Source organism: Anomalospiza imberbis, chromosome 3 (genome assembly GCF_031753505.1).
Source record: "Anomalospiza imberbis isolate Cuckoo-Finch-1a 21T00152 chromosome 3, ASM3175350v1, whole genome shotgun sequence".
Classification (NCBI taxonomy): Eukaryota; Metazoa; Chordata; class Aves; order Passeriformes; family Viduidae; genus Anomalospiza; species Anomalospiza imberbis.
The window spans coordinates 104,262,867-104,281,487 of NC_089683.1; the positions used below are offsets into that span (position 1 = coordinate 104,262,867).

General features: G+C 44.7%; 1 protein-coding gene across 6 annotated transcripts in view; it reads right to left on the reverse strand.

Annotated features, from left to right (window-relative positions):
* CCDC85A (coiled-coil domain containing 85A) overlaps window positions 1-18,621 on the reverse strand; it is a 168,140-nt gene that overhangs the window by 54,784 nt on the left and 94,735 nt on the right. Inside the window, exons 1-4 of one of the 6 annotated variants that reach the window (XM_068186167.1) lie at window positions 17,580-17,722; window positions 10,905-11,293; window positions 7,439-8,354; window positions 6,069-6,228 (exon numbers count right to left, since the gene is read on the reverse strand). In XM_068186167.1, the coding sequence (XP_068042268.1) occupies window positions 6,149-6,228; window positions 7,439-8,354; window positions 10,905-11,123 (1,215 nt within the window). In that variant the 5' untranslated portion in view covers window positions 11,124-11,293; window positions 17,580-17,722 and the 3' untranslated portion in view covers window positions 6,069-6,148. Of the gene's footprint in view, window positions 1-6,068; window positions 6,229-7,438; window positions 8,355-10,904; window positions 11,612-17,579; window positions 17,723-18,621 lie in introns of those variants that run through there. The other 5 variants (XM_068186163.1, XM_068186168.1, XM_068186164.1 and 2 more) reach the window with 5 other exon arrangements.

The following is an 18,621-nucleotide window of genomic DNA, read 5'->3' on the forward strand; positions in this document are numbered from 1 at the left end:
ATCACAGAGTGATGAATCAGCCTTGTACCCTTGGTAGAAAGCACTGATACTTCTCTTTGAATCCAAGTCACAGGTACAGGCTCCACAGCTGATCAAGGCAAACTTTCACAGCTCGCAGGAGTTTAAAGAGATGCAGTAAAATAAATCTGGTGAGTTTTGAGGTCAAACATTTGAAGGAGCTATCTCACTACTGATCAGATTAGAGATGTTTAATATTATAGGCATAAAGGCCCTGGAATAATTTGTGTAACCTTGTGGAAGTACCAAAATGGAGACCTTTAGGAGACATTCCATATTGTTGGTTGCCACATGGCTCACTGTGCTTTTTCAGCTATGACACATCTTTTACTCTTGACAGTGCTTGAACACTGCTGTTTCACTGGTCCAAATAACCACTTCATTTATTATATGGACTTATACAAATCAGTAAAGTTCACATGAATCATGCAAATAAAAAATAAAGGGTAGAAGAAGCATGTTGCTGAACTACACAGGTCCAGAGCTACTACTGCCTTCCTCACTCCCCATGAATGCTACAGAAACAATGTAAATATGCCCAAGATTTTATAGCAGAAATGAGGAGTAGAACTAAGACTATTTGTTATTCACAGCCCTCACAGAACTGTTCATTTTTTAAGACAGCCTAGCTCAAGATAGCAGCTTTCCCATTCACAATCAATAAATTTGCACACACTTCTATGCTGCATACCAAATGCTCATGGACACAGATTATAATCCTGACCCTCCTCTGTGTGCCTTGCAGAATTAAAAACACTTAAAAATAAATTTACGAGTCCACTAAATAAGCACAGAGTAATATCATTACTGCTTGTTTTTCAAAAGGCAATTTTAGTTTGTGCCCTTCACCCCCCGTTATACTTTCATAACTCATTCCCTCTCAGATTATTGTACTGCTTCCTGCAATAAGCAAAATTCAAAGCTATGTTTCAGTCCTAGCTGATTCTCTTCACAGAGACCACCCTTTAACCAGTGAAGAAGCACAGGCAGACAAGATTTACATCAAGATCATGACTTGAAGATAATTCTCAGCGCTCCCTCAGTAACTATATATCTCTGCACATGACAATATGACCCCAAATAAGATGTGCTTCAGTTTACTAATTAAGACATAACTTACTAGCTCAGAAGCCAATGAATTTTCATTGCCATTCATTTTCTTATGTATACAGGGCTTTATTATACCTCATTAAATACCCTGTAATTTGGAATGCCTTGCTGTCCCTTACTCCTGTCAACATCCTTGCACCTTGTGTGTGTGGCAGTACAAAATCTGAACCCCACACTACACTGCCTGCCACACTCTTCCCTAACTCTTAACCCATTCAGCTCCAACCCCTGCACAGCTCTCCATTGTTAAGTTCATAATAAAATTTAAAAATAAATAAATAACATTAATAGGTGAACAGAAGAGACAGGACATTCTGACTGGCAAGCATAATATACACTACAAGGCTGAATGTCTTAAACAAGCAGCGCTTACCAAAAATTACTCTAATATACTGACTGCATTGTAAGTGCCATAGTTCAGAGAATTTTACAATTTAATCACAAATATTTCTAAATCTATATTTTACTGTTCTAAACTCAACAATAACTCCAAAAGCTGTGTGAAGAACTGATACATGAGGCCCTGAGCTCAGGTTAAAGGTACTCTCTCTATGCAAGGACTCAGAGAAGACTTTTATGTGAGGATTTGCCATTCTAGCACTAAAAAAAAAATAAAAAAAAAAATATAATAACACACAAATGTGCCCACTTTTTTCATGCAGACAACACTAACAGCCGTGCAAACTCCTGACAGGTTCTCAGAGGCAAAAGCAAGTGGCTCACACCTTGACCCAATCACCATGAATAAGAAATAAACTTATCTGCTGTTTCCAAAACAAACTCCCACTCACTACTCAGAAAATACATTGTTTCTCAAAAATGCCCAACGAAATAAAGAAAACAGAAGAAAGATTAGTATGTCAGCTCCATCCCAGGTGTACCTCTACCACAGTCGGGGGTGGGAGCAGGAGCTGGCTTGCAGGGTGTTTTCGTTTGTACCGGCGCTGTGACTGATCAGCAGCCCTTCCCTCCTGGAGCCCCGGGGTCAGACGTCAGGGAAGTTCCCGGGGACACTCCAAACACGAGAGATGGCCACACGGCTCCTCCTCTCCGTCCCGCTCGGGAGAGATGGGCACTGCTCACGGGGCTGCAGGGAGTCACTGCACAGGGCTTTGCTGTGGGAACAATGAGACCAGTTCCCAAATCCCTGGCAGCACCGACTAACGGGGACCTTGCTCCCAGAGAGACGAGCTACACTGGAGATGGCTTAAAGGTAATGTCTCTCTTCCCTACTCTGCCTCTCTCTTCCACCAAACAACGGCTGAATTAGCATTAAGTCCTCACTGCAAAACTGAGTCGCCAGTGTAGCAGGATATGCAGCCTCAGGGAGAAAGGAAAAGACAATAAAACTTGGAAGCGGTGACTTCCCAGAAGGTGCTGGGGTGATCTCAGTCTTGCAGCAGGAGGGGCTGTGCAGCTGAGTCCCCCTGCACATCCCACTGCAGCCAGAAGTGCCACAGCACCCCAGCACAAACCCTGTCCCCAGCACCGGTCTGCCACTTGGATCAGCCTCTGACCTGTGCAGGAATCAGTGCTGAACATCCAGACAGCCTGTGAAACCAGGCCACTCTCCACAAGGAGAGGCATCACTCTGCCATTAACATACCCAGAGTTTTGCTGGAAGGATGATCCACATTAAAACATTGAAATCAAAAGGAGTCATGTCAGTGGAGTTAAGGACATGGAATTGTAAACCTCTCCCAAAAGTCCTATAACATGGGTTTCTAGTAGGTTCTTTGTTTTGATACTAGAAAACACATTTTCAACATGATAAATCACTCCCAAAAAAACCCAAGTTGGGTAATAAATGCAGCGTGCTGCAGTCACATCCATATTCACAACTCATGCCCCAATTCTCTTACAGTGTGTAACAGCTAGAACCAATTTACAAGTTTGACATCAAACCGACAGAGTTCAATTGAAAGACTCTGATTGACAAAGCTTCAGAGCTCTACACTTCTAAATTGAATACCTGAAATAAACACAACATCACTTCATATTGTCAAGGAAAAAAATCCCACTGATCCTTGTAGCCTTTGGTTACACTCTGAAAAGTCAGCAATGCTGCCTCAGGCTCCCAGCTGTGCAGTCTGGGTGCCACCAAGACAGGTCAAATCACCCACAGAGTGCTGTGCAGTGCCATTAATGACAGGCAGATTATTTGCATTTCAACTTTAAGAAATGTAACATGTAAGCAAACATACATGGAAACATGACATCATCCCACTCTTCAGCCAGCAAAGGGGAACTGTTTGCACAGAGAGGGTATCAGTAAACTCGGTAACATTGTTAGGAGTTTTTCCTCTCTGGAGTCACACTGCAGTTTCCCTTTTTTTTTTTTCAGTGCAGTGTTTTCTAACTTAATTTTCCTTCTCATAAGTGCATTTACAAGAGAGTGTCCAAAATTTATGCTGAGTCTCTGTTTAGCCTAAAAACACCTTTGCTGAAGGAGAGGTGATGCTGCATTTATTCTGTAAGAGCCCTCACACCTCCAGCAGTACAGGAGGTGTTAGTCAGCAGTTTGACTTCTCTTCATTAACAACCTCAGCAGGAAGCAAGAAGCACACATGAAAGCCTTTGGATACCTTCCTTTCACACAAAAGTCAAAGCTCAGAGTAAAACAAAGGACTTCTTAAAATAGAAAGTTGAAAATATATCACTTAGATTAAAAAACCAACACTTAGACTGCAAATGCTGAAAGCAGATCAATTTATAGAGGCACTTACACCCCAGATATCTGTGTCAGAGCTAAACTGTCAAGTATTCTTCTAGGGTGTATTAATGCTCTCTTCTCAAAATGTTTTTACTGCTGGTATTTTCTCATCTAATTTCAGCAATCTTTCTATCACAAATACCCCTGGTTCTCATTACCCAGAACATTTAGGTGTGATTACAGCAAAAGACTGTTATCACGTTTTATTTGGTTAAAACCTCTAGAATTAAATATGTGTTTTCAATTAACAGGAACAAGGCCAGATTTAGCTCTCCCATCCTATTTTCTGTCACTCCAAAGGCTAAGGACACTCATTTCAGAAAAATATATGGGAGAGCCATGAAGTAGAGGGTATTTTTAAAGCCTTATAAATCTTATAAATGAAAGCTGACATGTCATACAAGAAAAATACCAAGATGAAACCTTTGAGCACAGAAGATGAGAAGAATTATGAAAGGAAATGTTATCACCTCATCCTTTATTCCTTCAGCTGTGCCTGTGAGCGAGAGGCTGAGGTAACTTCCCGCATAGCTTAAAACATGCATGAAGGCCAATGATTAATGCATAAACACATCCTGCAAAGCAGCTCCAGCTGCACATCACATTTCTGATGGCATTGTAATATTATACTGCAACTGCTCTGACTGCAGCTCCACTCTGTCAGAACCTGCAAACTCTCTGATCCATCCTACACGTCTTTACCTACAGCCCCAGCTCTGGGAGAGGTAACACCACCCTGTGGAATCCACTGCTTCCCTGTGGTCACCAGGTGCTGACAGGATTGCAAATCCAGCCAAATGGGAGCTGCTAGAAGCTCCCATTTCTCCAGGAATAGCCAGGCTGCTTGCAAACATGCTTCCAATTAGGAACATCAGTTCCAGGTAGAGTACAGCACTTTTGGAATGAGGTTTGACATGCAGAGGAATAACTTCTCCTCTCAGACACGATTCAGAGCCCAGTTCAGACCAAGGAAGGTGGGACAGGCTTGTACTGACTCGGGTAAATTCTGACTATGTAGTTAAAATGCTTTATTTTACTCCTTTAAATATCAAAACTTGTTTGTCTCTGCCATTAATCATTTAGGGTCACCAGCACTTCTTGCTGCTCACATGACAGTCCACAAGAACTACAGTAAGTTTAGAACTTATGCAAACTCATGACACAGGTGTGCAAATATCTGCCAGCTAGAAATACTCCAAGTTTGAAAACAAACTGGATTCCACCAATGCAATATAACACTGTATGTACTACGTGCACTTTGGGATCACTATCAAATATTGTCCTTTTGTATTGCTCATCAGAGTTCAGGGCCAGGTTTCCAGGCCATTTCCTAACTCCCATTGTCAAAATTTCAGCATTCCTTAAAACAAGATCAGGATTTTTATTGCCTACTCTCAGCTGGCAGGGTCAAGTACATACATAACATCCAAATTCAGATTTACACGTTATTTTCACAACAATTACAATTTTTAATGACCAGCACTTCAACCACTTCCATATTAACTGTTCCCCACAACTTTACAGTAGCTGACAAAATCAGAACACAAAATACCCAGAAGGAGTCAGCCTTGCTGTGAAGGCCAAGTACTTCCCTGAGGTTTAAAGCCTTCTCTTCACAGCAGAGCTGTCAAGAGTCTTACCAAGTTTGATCAAGGTCAGACAGATGTCAGAATTAAACCTCAAGCTTGCATCAAATTATATAAATATGAAAGAAGAGAGGTTTGACAACTTTCTGGTGAGAGAAGTTGTCAAACCAAAGAGGACTTCTCTGTAAAAGTGATTATATACAGCACAGGGCAGGCAAAGCTCTGATTGAAGTAAATAAAGAGCCTTCCAGAGCACCAACTGCCCTCTCCAGCACCTTGTGGCCTGAGTCCAATCTTTTGACAGCTGAAATATGCTGCACAAAGGATGCCAGTCAACTCAGGAATAAAGTAACAACTGCTTTCACTGCACTGTTAGGAATATGGTTCTTAACAAGGCTACTTGGGGCAAAAAACACAAAAAGAAACAGAAAGCCTACAGTGCTGGTAGCAGAAAACCCATATCTTCTTTCCCCTATGAGTGAGCTTTAAAAATACATACTTAAAACCTTGGATCACCTTCCTACTTAAACTGTGGTGGACTGATGAACATCATGGGTGCAAGAAACAAATAATTTTTGGGAAGCGTGGTTCCATACTTCATACTACTAACAGAAGGTCAATAGTAAACACAAAAATCCGAATGGAGAACAATACAGCATTTAATGGAAGTTGGGTAAGACCAACTTTAATAACTTCTGTATTACACATCTTCACATATTTGTCACCCACTCACCTTATTAATCATTTCCAAGTCTTTAAAAAGAGGAGTCTCTATACTTACCACATTGGGGTTGGTCAGCCCTGTCAAAAATAAACATTTCACTGAAAACAATGTGGATTTGCCCCTGCAGAAAGGGGCTAACTGAAGGCATTGTGCAAGTTAATCCCAAATGGTAACTGGACCGCTGTGACAAAGGTTGAGGACAGCACCCATCTCACAAGCACATCCAACAAGTGGTCACTTCCACTGATGCCAACACAGCTTCTCACAGCTGCTTATGAAATGGAAACACATGAACTCCATCCAAGACAATTTGCTAAGGCAAAATCATCACTTTCTGCAGAGTTTGATTTCAAGTTTAAGTGTAAAGGTCTAAGAAAAAAAAAAAAGGTTTTCAACTAGGACACTAATTGCCTTCATGAGAACATCCCAAAGCACATGGAAGAAATAAAAGGCAGCAGGCTATAGGAATTCTGCTAAGTCTAAAATGAGTTATTTCTACAGCAGAGTAGGATGTCTGAACTTTGTAGCTTTCAAAATAGCAAGATACTTACATTGTGACTCTTCCTAAGACAAATAAATTATTTCCATCAGTCAGGATATACTGCACTTAAAAACTAGGCATGTTTATTGGAAACCTTTCTAAAAGGCATCAATAAAACAGCAAAGAAACCCCTTCTTGATATTCCTAAATTTTTAATTTGTTATGATTAAAAATAAGCAAACTCAAGGCTTTGAAAGGAGCTATCATATTCATTTCTATTGAGCCTACTCTTCATCTGGGGTCTTTTCCAAAGTTTATGGATAAGGATAAAAGAAGCCTTCAATCAATAAACAGGAAATCTTAAAACCTTTAAAGCTACAGACAAAGCAGATTAGGAAGGTGGAAATGAAATTGGAGACACTCACCTCCACTCTGCTGACTCAGATTTAAGCAGGACAAGAAACATAATGCAATTCCTCTCCTATGCAAACACAAATCCACCTAGGGACAAACAGTTTACATCTACCAACCACAGAGCAGGGTCAGGGCTGAGAGCTTCTCCTTGATACCCTACACCAACACTCAAAATGCACTTTCCCCCTACTTCTTTAATCTGCCCCACACCTGCTGGACGGACAAACACGTGTACTCCAATTAAATCATCTGCTAACGGAATAATGGTAACACCAGACTCATTGCCTTTCATTCCACATCAAACATCATTCCTGCTGCAGAAATAGCTGGAATAACACCAAAACTACCTTAGCAATTTTCAAAGTGAGCTTTTGCTCCAAGTATTGACCCACCATTCATTCCGTTGTACAAACTCCTGTGGTGAGGGGACAGCTCATCTGTCACTTGTCTCCTGAGGGTACCTTCTCTGCTGCCTCCGCTGAGGTGTTTGAGGTGCTCTGGGCTCCCTCCATAGTGTTGTTTGAGATGCTCCGGGCTTGTACCCCTCACCTTGTGCAGGTGCTCTGTACTTCCACTGGGCGTGTGCTTTTGAAGGTGATCTGGGCTGCCACCGCTGTGCTTTTGATGCTCAGGGCTACCACCAGGCCTCTGCTTTTGAAAGTGTTCAGGACTACTACTCAAAACATGCTTTGGGATAGTTTCTGGACTGCTGCTGCTGTGCTTTTGTTGTTCAGGTACTTTGACAATGGTTTTGTGATGCTCAGGGCTCGGCCCTTTCAGGTGATGATCAGGACTGCCAGAACTCCTGGGCTTCTGCAGGTGCTCTGGGCTGATACTCCTGTGTTTCTGATGCTCAGGGCTTCCTTCCCCCCGAGGTTTTTGTAGGTGTTCTGGACTGGTGCTTGGGTGGTGTTTGTGATGGTCTGGGCTGTCTGTGCTGCCCGTGCTGGAGGTGCTGCTGCCATCCCCAACATCTCTGATGTACGCGCTGGTGGCAGTCAGCTGGCACAGGCTGATCTGGCTGTCAATAGAGCTCCGGCTGCCTGCTCCTCCACTCTTCTCCTCATCCAGCAACACACACAACTCCTTCAGCTCCAGGTTCTCCTTAACCACTTCTTCTTGCCTCACTTCCAGCTCTTTCAGCTTCTGCAGGTATAAGGCCACCTCCTTGTGCATGACACTGGCACTGTACCTGCCCAGCCTCTGCCACTCGCGGGACACCCTCTTGCCCTTCTGCCGGTCGTCATCCAGGAAGCAGCAAAGGTCCCTCAGCTCCTGGTTATCTTCCTGCAGCTTCTGGTTGATGTCCTTTAAGAGAAAGATTATCATGACAGAGGGGAGTCTAAAGGAATTGATGTTAAACTGCTACACAAGCCAGTGGACAGCACTGCTGCAAACTCTTGTTTAAACACTCCAGTGAGGCATAAACAATTCCATGTGTAGATCTGGCACGTTGTAACAGCCCCATGCTTTGAGCAAACAAAGCTGCTGTCCAGCAAAAACCGCCCTTAGCTTGGAGCCAATGTCTAACTTCTGATACAGCAGAAACGTTTCAGGTGCTTAATTAATTTTCATGCTAAATATCAGAGCAATTTAGTTCCCAAATTGGGCAAGGATTGTAAGTGCTCTCATGATGATCTCACTCCTCTGAGAAATATTCACCTGCGAGTTATTGCTAAATAAAAGTGCAAGGTACATCAGAAATTGTAAGCTCTCTTAAATAATTATTAACATTTATACTCCCTTTTCCCTAAAGCATAGCCACACATAAATATGACCATTTTAGAATTTTTTTTAAAGATAGGGGTTTGCTGGATTTTGTTTCTGATTGACATAAAAAGCCTTGTCAGTCATCACTTGACCAGGATTGCTTCAACCACTCTGAAACGAAATAATCTGCTTAAATAGATTTTTTCACCCTTAACAAAATGAAGTACGTGACTCTGTGCCCTCCCCTAAGTGAGGAACAGTCTGAAGCAAATGCTCTAAAGTAAAAACGCTCAGAGTATTACAACAGCAGAATAAAAACATTTTCAGTATTTTATCCTTCTAGTTTGGACTTGCGACCATATTTATCTTTCTCCCATCATCTACATATCCATTCCTTATGTATGACATTACAACCAGAGATTAGCCAAAGTTGTTAAAAATTCAGTCTTATGGAAACACCATTTCAGCACAGTTTCCTAAGAAAAGGAAGCTTTTGTAACTCCATCAAATTTAGGTGCATGAATGCCTGTGTTTATCTGATTTTTGCCTCAAAATAACTTCGAATTTTACTGTACTTGACAATGGAAAAAAATCTCAATGAGACTTTAAGGGATTCTTATAAACCTCAGCTAGTGAGAGATGTTTGAAATGATCCCACAGTGGGATCAAAAAAAGTTGTGGAAGTCCACAATTCCTCAATCAGGAAGCAAGAGACACCCATCCAGCTGGTCATTCTTACTCATGGAGCAGCTATTTCACACAGGAAAAAGGAGGGAGGTTCCCAGACACCAAGACGGGGCTCAAAAACCCTCCTTCTCCCAGATTCTTTCTGGAAGTTCCAGCTGAGGCATCTGAATAAAAGGAGGAAGTCAAACAAGACTTAAGGAGTTTGGAATTGAGAGAGGAATCTGTGACTCCATCCTACCCATCTTAAGTGTGTTTGGTCAGTTATCTGGAAGATGCAGAAATCCAGATACTTTTGCACATAACTGGGAGAAAGATACTATTGTTGTAACTGAACTTACATTTAAAATATAAGCTTCAGTTTTACTCAATACTACCATGGTTGGGTCTTTTTTACCCTCCGACACCACTAAAGGGACACACATACTTTGCAGAACACAGGAACTTGGGAGGCAGGAACTGTCTTCCCCCATGAGCTATTTGTTTTATGCCACACTATTATCAAAGACACTTTCTCAATAATTCTGTCATTTAAAGCCATTCTACAAGTGGAGAACTCTCTTCAAATGCACTTTCTTGTAATAATTCAAAAGCCCACACTGCATCTGTGTCGCTTCTCTCCTTCCCTCCAACCTCACCTCACTGAAGGAATTTATTGAAAATTCTCAAAGCAATAAGCCAGAAAATGTTCTGTAGTCCTGCCTTCTCTAAGGTAACTTTCTAGGTCTATAATCCACAAGCAAACTAATGCTCTGTAAACAGTCACACTTTTTCCCCAGTCCTCAGAAGTGGGAATGAAGCATTAGGAGCTAAGCTTCTCATGCACCAAGAGAGTGAAATTAAAAGCAGATAAGCCATTACAGACTTGGTCTGCCCCTGACTGCAGCCTGCACGAGCACACAAGGAAGAATGGCTTGATCAGAGATGTGTTACCAGATGTCTTTTTGCACTATAAATTAGGGATTGGTTCTGACCATCCCAAACCCGAACCCAAACCCATCACCTGCCACAGGCTGCACTGCATCCTGGAAATGACCAGCTCTCTCCAGCAGCCTACCAGCCTGCCTGACAGACTAAGTCTGTCTGAAAATAGTGACAGAAAACAGCGTGAGCTACAGAAACCCTTATTTCTGTGCACTTCAGGCAGGAACATTTCACCTCGCTCACAACCAAGGAAGTCTAACACAAAGCTGACAAGACTTCAGCGTTTTTATCAACCCAAAAGAATAGCGGGGCAGAGCATAAACCAGCTGTGCCTCACAGCCTGCCGAACAGCTGGTCATCCCTTAGCCGGACACTTCATTATTAAGCGGGATCAAATGCTATTCACCCCAGTCCTCATCCACTTTTCATGCGGCTTTTCATTTCGGGAGCGGCTCCTCCCAGACGATCCACCTGACGAGATTGCTCCCGGCAGGAGACACCGCACAAACTTCAGGGGTCCCACCCTGCCCACTCCGCTACCTTCAAACCGCGGATCTCGCCGAGGTGGAGCTGGAGGCGGCGGTTCACCTCGCGGATGAGGTTGCTGTGGTCCAGCATCGCGCTCATCTTCTCGGCCTCGGCGCGGCGGAGGCTGCGGATCAGCTCCTCCTTGCTCCACTTAAGCAGCTCCTCGTCCGACACCTTGGACAAGTCTTCGGCCGGCGCTGCTCCGCAACTTTCCGCCGCCACTTTGGACATGGTGGCGGCCCGGCAGCCCGGGGCACTCGCGGAGCCTCCCCGCACTCCCGGGGCCGCCCCACGGCCGCCGCCGGGGGAAAGGGCGAGCCCGCAGCCCGCGGGGTGCCCCCAGCTCCAGCGCTGGGCCGGGGGTAACGGGGGAGACCTCTTCTGGCCCCAGGCAGCCGATCCTGGAAAAAAGGAGGAAAAGGAGGAGGAAAGGGTGTGGAGGAAGCCGGGCCACAGGCTGGGGAGCAAACTTCCCCCGTCGAGAAGGGAAAAAAAAAAAAATAGAAAAAAAGACCTAGACGAAAGATCTTCAGGACAGGCCCGCTCTTGCAACAGGTCAGCGCCAGCTGCGTGCGCCCGGTCCTCGCCGCAGCGCCAGGGATGCGCGGTGGCTCTCACGGTACCCGCCGCCCACGGGCTGCGGGATGCAGGGGAGGATGCGACGCGCCGACGCCGCGCACCATGGCGGTGGGCAGAGCGGGCCGGGCGGCGGCGGCGGCGGCGGCGGCGGCGGCGGCGGCGGCGGCGGCGGAGGAGCAGCGGGGAGGAGCGGGGAGCAGCGGCTCGCACCGAGCGGAGCGGGCGCTGCCGGCGCCAGTGGCGGGCGCGGGGCCGCTCGCGGCTTTTCAGCGGGGCGCGCGCCACGTGCGGGCGGGGGCGGCGCGGGTCCCGCGCGGCTCGCGTGCTCCCCCTGCCGGCCGATGCCCGCCAGCGCGGCCGGGGCCATCCCGGGGGGGCGGGCGGGACGGACAGAGCCGAGGGAAGGACACACCTGCGGCCGGGACACACCCGCGGCAGCATCCCGGCCCTCCTGGCCCCGCGTCCCGGCCGGTGACCGCCGCCGCCCGCCCCGCCGAATGGAGGCACAAACGCAGCCGCCCGCGCGTCAACGCGATGCCTCCAGTAGCGCGGCCGGCGGGAGGTCACACACATTACATCACCGCCGGGCAGCACCGCCGCGGCTCAGCGCGGCTCGCAGGCTCGCACCGAGCCTGAGGGCAGCTCCTCACTCCAGCTGAAGGTCGCATGCAGTGAGCTAGACCCCCCACAGGAATTAGCCTTGGGCTGCTTATACACCTTCCCTAGGAATATTCAGCCGCAGTGTAGCAAGAGACTCACATTCCCCAGTTCGCTTAGAGATACAAAGACTCTGCATAAATCTGCCTTGCGATGATTTGAGAATGAAACTTGATAATCCATTCATGCTGCTTACAAAGAAAGATGAGACTGCAGATCTCAGAGGCAGAGGTGGATGAAGTGAAACTATTTAGGTGAGTAATTGGTTGAATCCCTATTTTTCAATCACAAAGTTCCCCCTGAACAACCCCCCTGCGGGCAGAGGAGGCTCTCACTTAATGGGCCCTTCCAACCTCCAGTTCTGCAATTTTAGAATTATGTATTATTAAAGAAGATTTCTGGTTCTTGAGAGGAAAATTGAAGCAGTTAATGCCAGCACTGGCAGATCACAAGGTTGGCTAGCTCTGCACGGGCAGCTGCAGAACCTGTCCCACGTCACTGTCCCAGACGGCTCCCTTGGCATTTTCCCGCCAATGCCAGAGGACGAGACCAAGGATTATTTTCTGCTCTTAGTCCTGTTTAAAAGTTGCTGCTAGGATGGTTAAATCAAACACTGTTCTTTGTTCTTACTGCTAATCCTCTTCTTGAACTGCCAGCTGTACTTGACCACAATAAAAGTTCTCCTGCTCCTATCTATCGTGGGCTACACTTGGACTTTTCCCCACTCAAGTCCTCCATGTTTTCCCTTCCCAATTGTCATGAAGAGATGTTCTTTCAGCTGATCCATTTTTCATGTACCTCCAGCCTCCCAGGCACATGCCAGACACTCTGGTTCCATCTGGGATGGGCCCTGGCATGGGAATCCCACTTGAGCTGCTCCCACAGGTTCAGCCTGCTGCTCAGGACCCTCTGCTCCTATTCCAAGGAATACCTGTGCCACAGGAGGGTGGCATGTTGGCTCAGCTGCAGGAGGAACCCCAAAGCCCAACACTGTCAACAAGAGCTCCAGCCAAGCACAGAGCTTTGCCAACATGAAATGTCATTTCTTGAGCAGCGCCAAGTATTGTGTGAAAATTTCATTTTCTCTTCAAACTCTATCACTCCCTTAAATCCTCTGGGTTTTTTTTTCCCACTGCAAAGAACAAAGCTTGAGATAAAAGCATCTGACCAGCCACAGCAAAAATACAGTAAGAGGCCATGAAAAGGAGCTGTCATCTTTTATGCCCAAATATATTTCATTTTAATGCAACTGAAAAAGAACAGCTTGGCAGCAATAAATAAAGGTTTTTCTTCTTCTAATTCAGCAATGTATGAGTTGAAAGGTCACATGATGTCAGATTTTTAAAAGTTCAAATTAATTTCCATCCATGAAATAAACAGTTAACTGAAAAATGTCCAAGAACTTTTAAATCCAAAAGCTTCAGGGAAGAGAGTGCACTTGCCTCAACGTTACCAGTGTTTCTCTGGAGCAGCATTTCACAGCTTTTGATCACAAGGAGCCATGGAAAGCACAGATCTGAGATGAACAGCTCCAGGGGACACCGTGTTCCCCACAAATACAAAGCACCTCCACATTTGTGTCTTCAGGAGGCACAGTGTTACTTTACAGGCACCAGTGAGATAGGGGAATTCATGGAGCATGGACATTGGAAGTAGTTCAAACTTCAAAGGTCTGGGATAAATGTAGCTCTAATAATGAAAGCAAAAATGTATCAAGTGAAACTAATCTGGAGCGTTTCTGTAAGGAGAGCATCTAATTTCACATTCACTCATGCTTGTGTAACAAGATCAAAACCAGCGTAGGAAGTGCAACATAATTACTCCCATCTCCTGGCAAGTTTAAAACTTTCCTTTTAGGCAGTCCACCTTACTACCCAAATGCCAAGTACTTCCCTACTCCCGGGCTTTACTGTCAGCAGTGAGGACCACTGCCCCAAAACAAACACTCTAATTTTCACATTAAAGCTGCATTTGTGCAATACTCCACTGAATAATTCTCGTTCACAGCCTCAAATTGAGAGTTTGGGTTAATGAGTTTGGAGACTGCAGTGCTGGGATTGCTGCAGCCTCTGTCCAGTAGCAAGGGGATGGCAGTTCCTGTCCATCTTCCTTCCAGTTCCTTCACACCAGGTGCCAAATGCTAGCAGCAGTGTGGACCCACAGCCAATTAAATCTCCATAGCTGACCACACTTTGCCAGCCCAGTAACATCTTCACTGCTATGTCCTGCTCACTCCTGGATATGCAGATACCAAGGAATTTTTGCTGGAGAATTTCTCTGGCATATCCTTAAGGACTTGCTTTTCATTGCTGTCTGCAGACCCTCCAGAGCTTTAAGTCACTGACTGCTAGGTAGAGTGTCTAAGGATTATTATAACCAATAATAATTATCTGATGATTTTAAAAACTCTTGGACATTTCCAGTGAGGCCCTAAAGCTGTTCAATAGCTCTCTGCCAAAAATATGTCATAGCCAAGTACTTGCCTAGCAGTCATTTTAAACAAAGATGGCTAAACTCTTTTTGTTCAGACCTTCCAAAAATACTTTTGAGAGGAGTTCAGACTTGAAAAATGTCATTCCCAAATTGGAAGGAAGTGAAGAGAGTTTTAAAAATGAAAAGTTCAAGTAATTTTAGTTACAGTTGCTTCTAGATGTTCTTCCCATCAGTCATATGTCTGTAGCTGACACCTAACACAGCATCCCCAACATCAGCTGCTCTCCAGCACAGCCTGTCCATTCTCTGCTCCCTGGGCAGAGCTCCACACCTTCCCATCCCTAAGCAAGGAGAGAGTTCCCCTTCCTCATTTTCCCTTCCTGTCTCTAAAGAGTCTCTCTCCACCATGGCAGCACCCCAGTCATGCATCTCCTGCCTACCAGTCTGGTCCATTATTCCCTCATTCGTGTCACTGTCATCAGCTCTCTCTGTCCATCCCTAGGTTAAAGATCTCCTCAGCAGCTTTGCCAGCACATTGGCAAAAATGCCTTTGCCTCATTTGGCCGGGTGGATCCCACCCCTTCCCAACAGTCTTTGACATTCAAAGAGGGTCCCATGGTCACAAAAACCAGATCTCTGCTGTTAATGCCAGCTGTGCCAGCACTTACTGGCCACAGGATCCATTCACTCCTCCTCCAGCTCTTTCACCATCACAGGATTCACCTTCCAGCCCTGACTGCCACTTCTGTAGTCACTGTACCAGCATAAATTAGATAATGCAGTTTACAATACAATGCAGATGAACTGTTCCTAATGGAGTCTCCAGCAGTGTTCAGAGTGTTGGTACATATGAAAGTTAATGGTCTGACATAAGGCCATCCACACAGTATTTCCTACTTCACTGCATGCCCACTTCCACTGCACAAAGATATTATGGATAATGCCATCTAGCTAAAGCTGGCCACAAACAAAATTCTTTAGTACAGACACCTTTGTATTCAAAGCCTTTACAGACGGAATCCTTGCCCTTGGCTCCTAACTTGATGACAGGTGAAAGTAAATGGCCAGCTCTGAGCAAACCAAACCAGGCAACATGCACCTTTGTCATCCCAGAAATACTTTTGAGAGAGAAAGGAGTTAATGTATTTCCAACTAGGAGAAAATGTAAAAGAAATCTAGAAAAAAATGTTTTCAAATTAATAGTCTGAAGAGGGGGGAAGCTCAGCTTGAATTAATCATTGAGCTTTTTAAAATTTCAGAAGTTGCAACTTAAACCCCTTTACTTAATTACTTGTAGTAAATAGTTTCTATTTATTCTATAAGAAAACTAACTACATAAAAAGTTTTTCTTCTTGAAATTGTTGAGAAGTTTACCTCCATATTTCAAAATTCAGAAATTCTCACAAAGCAAAGTTTTCTGTGAACTTCTTTCTGCTGCCACCTACACCTTCCTTATAGTCCAGTGAACATGCAAGTGTGTGATAAGCTGGATCAGCTTTGTGAGTCAATGAATAATGTTAAAATCTACCACTTATGAATAATAACTGGTTTTCCCATGGATAACTGCACTGATCTGGCTCTCAGAAGTTGTATGGGATGCAGGGGAGGTGAATGGAACACAGAAGGCCAAGGATGGAGATGGAGCAAGTCCATCCCTACTGCCAGAAGCCTGCATTTGGAGCAGACTAAACGCATCCTGAGTCAGGACAGCCACCAAAGACGTCCCAGAGGAGAGGAGTGCAGACCAATGAGAATGTCCTGCTTAAGTTTAGGCAGTGCCTATGGCTCAGCCAGACTTGCAGCTTTCACTTGGAATCTGCAATAGATTGAAAACTCCTGGAAGGTGTCACATAGGCACTTTGCCTTTTCCTTCAGTTGCAGACTTGTGCGTCCCTCCTCCAGGATAAACCCAGGATCCCCAGGTCATGGATTACTCACAGGAGGTGAGTAAGGAAAAAACCTTTTCCTGAGCCAGGAAAAGATACTGCCACTCAAACTGACAGGGAAATTGCTTCTGCATGTGTTGGCCCATGCTCCTGAACCCGCCTGTTAATCTCAGTGAGGTTCATGTAAATGAACATGCTTTATAACTGCCCAAGGTTAAACAAGTGGGCTGATGGCTGATCCTTAGAGACAACATCAAATATGGAAACAGGCACCATTCCAACTCAGCAGAAAACATCTCTGAGACAATAACTTAAAGGCATCCGTAGATGTTAGAGGGAAATCATTAATTATAACATTTTTATGGTGTTGATTTTATCATGGAGGCCTTGGCAACTTTTCTGCAGAGTTGACAGTTTGTTCTGGCTGGGATCCAACAGAGACACATAACCAGAGCATCTGTGGGGTTGTTTTAATTGTGCTCCCATTCTTCATTTGGGTAACACTGGACTTTGCTTCCTGTTCACATTTGATTAGTGAGTTAATAAGGGGCCAGATGCTTCTTTCTACTATTGTTGAGGGAAAAAAAGTACATGCCCATATGGTGGGGAGTGAGACAAGGTGCAAGTCCTACAGCATCAGCCTTTGCTTCCCCAGCCCTGGAAGAATGGCAAATACTGGCACAGTATCTACAGACATGAAGATGAAGACCTTCTGTCCTCCTCTAAGACATCAACAGAGCTTTAAGCATTTATACAACACTTAGTAAGCACTGGAATGAGATTAAGGCATTATTGATACTTGTTAATAAAACCTTTTTAGAAAAAGTGATTACTCACTGCATTTTTTATAAAGCTATGTGTGCTTAAGTAAAACTAATCTACAACAGGATAGATTCCAATGGTTTGTAACAATGTTTTTCATTTAGAATCATCTTAATTTAGCAAAAAGCATTTAAATCAGTCACCCATCCACTCACTCTGGCTGACTCATGGTTATGTGATGGCCTTTTATATCCAGCTCCTTCCTTGGTAGGGCAGGATTTTGTAATTTACAACAGATCTCCCAAAATTTCAAGTTTTGCCTGCAGTATGGTGGGCTCTGTTATGAGATCATTGTTTTTTTATTCACTACTTTGTCACAGAGACATCAGTGGTCTGTTGAAGAAGCCAATTTCTACCTGTCTCTTGCTGCTTATCTGACAACTTCCACAGTGCAGCTCAATGGGAAACAATTCCATGGACTTCCAAATTATCCAAACTTCCCATCCTAGTTTTTACTAGGATTACCTATTTGCAGAGAAACAAAATTAGATTCTTTTGAAGATTTCCCTGGAGTGACTTTAAATACTAGTCTGGTTTAAAAACACAAACAAAACCATTCATCCAGCCAAGCATGGGTCCTTGTGTACAAAACTGGAAACCAAGTTAAGGAAAGCAAAGCCTAAAACTAAGGAACATCCACAGGAGGCATTTGCACACCAGTCCATATTAGTCTCATGTCCTCACTACAAACCCAAGTCCATCTCAGCACTTCCCAAAGCCAGTGGCCAGGCCACAGCATCTGGAGTGCTGCTTTCCACAATGTCCCTCTTTGTTTGGGCTCCAGAGCCAGGAGAGCAGCTCAGGAACAGATCATTTCCTGACAAGTTAACCTGCAATGCTGCCCTGCCAGCCCTAACCCAGGCTTCATCTGAGGGTGCTTAGCTCTGCACAGCTCCTGCTGCAAGAAAGAATTCCAAGACAAAAGCCCTTTAACTTCTAGATAACAAAAGGCAGCAGGAGTTACACAACCTCTCCAGCAGATGTGGCTGTGATAACATTCATTTCCTTTATACCAGTTGCAGCTCTGATAATTCCCATTTCCTTAATCCTATTCTTTAAAACTGGGCTTTTTTTTTCCATTCCTTTTTAATTAAAAAACAGACAAACAAAAGGAAAATAACAGAACAAAAACCCAACAGCAACAACAAAACCATCCAATGTTTGGGCTCCTATGAAGCGAAGCATTCAGAGCTTATCTAACAGAACATGGCACTTCCTATTGAGTGCATTCCCTGTGCTGCTCCAGCAGTTTAAAAACGACTGCAATATTTCTCAGGGTTTATATCCCACATCTGAGCAAGCCCTGGGTCTCCAGCTCACTGGCAGTTCCTCACAGGGCTCTGGTGGAACTT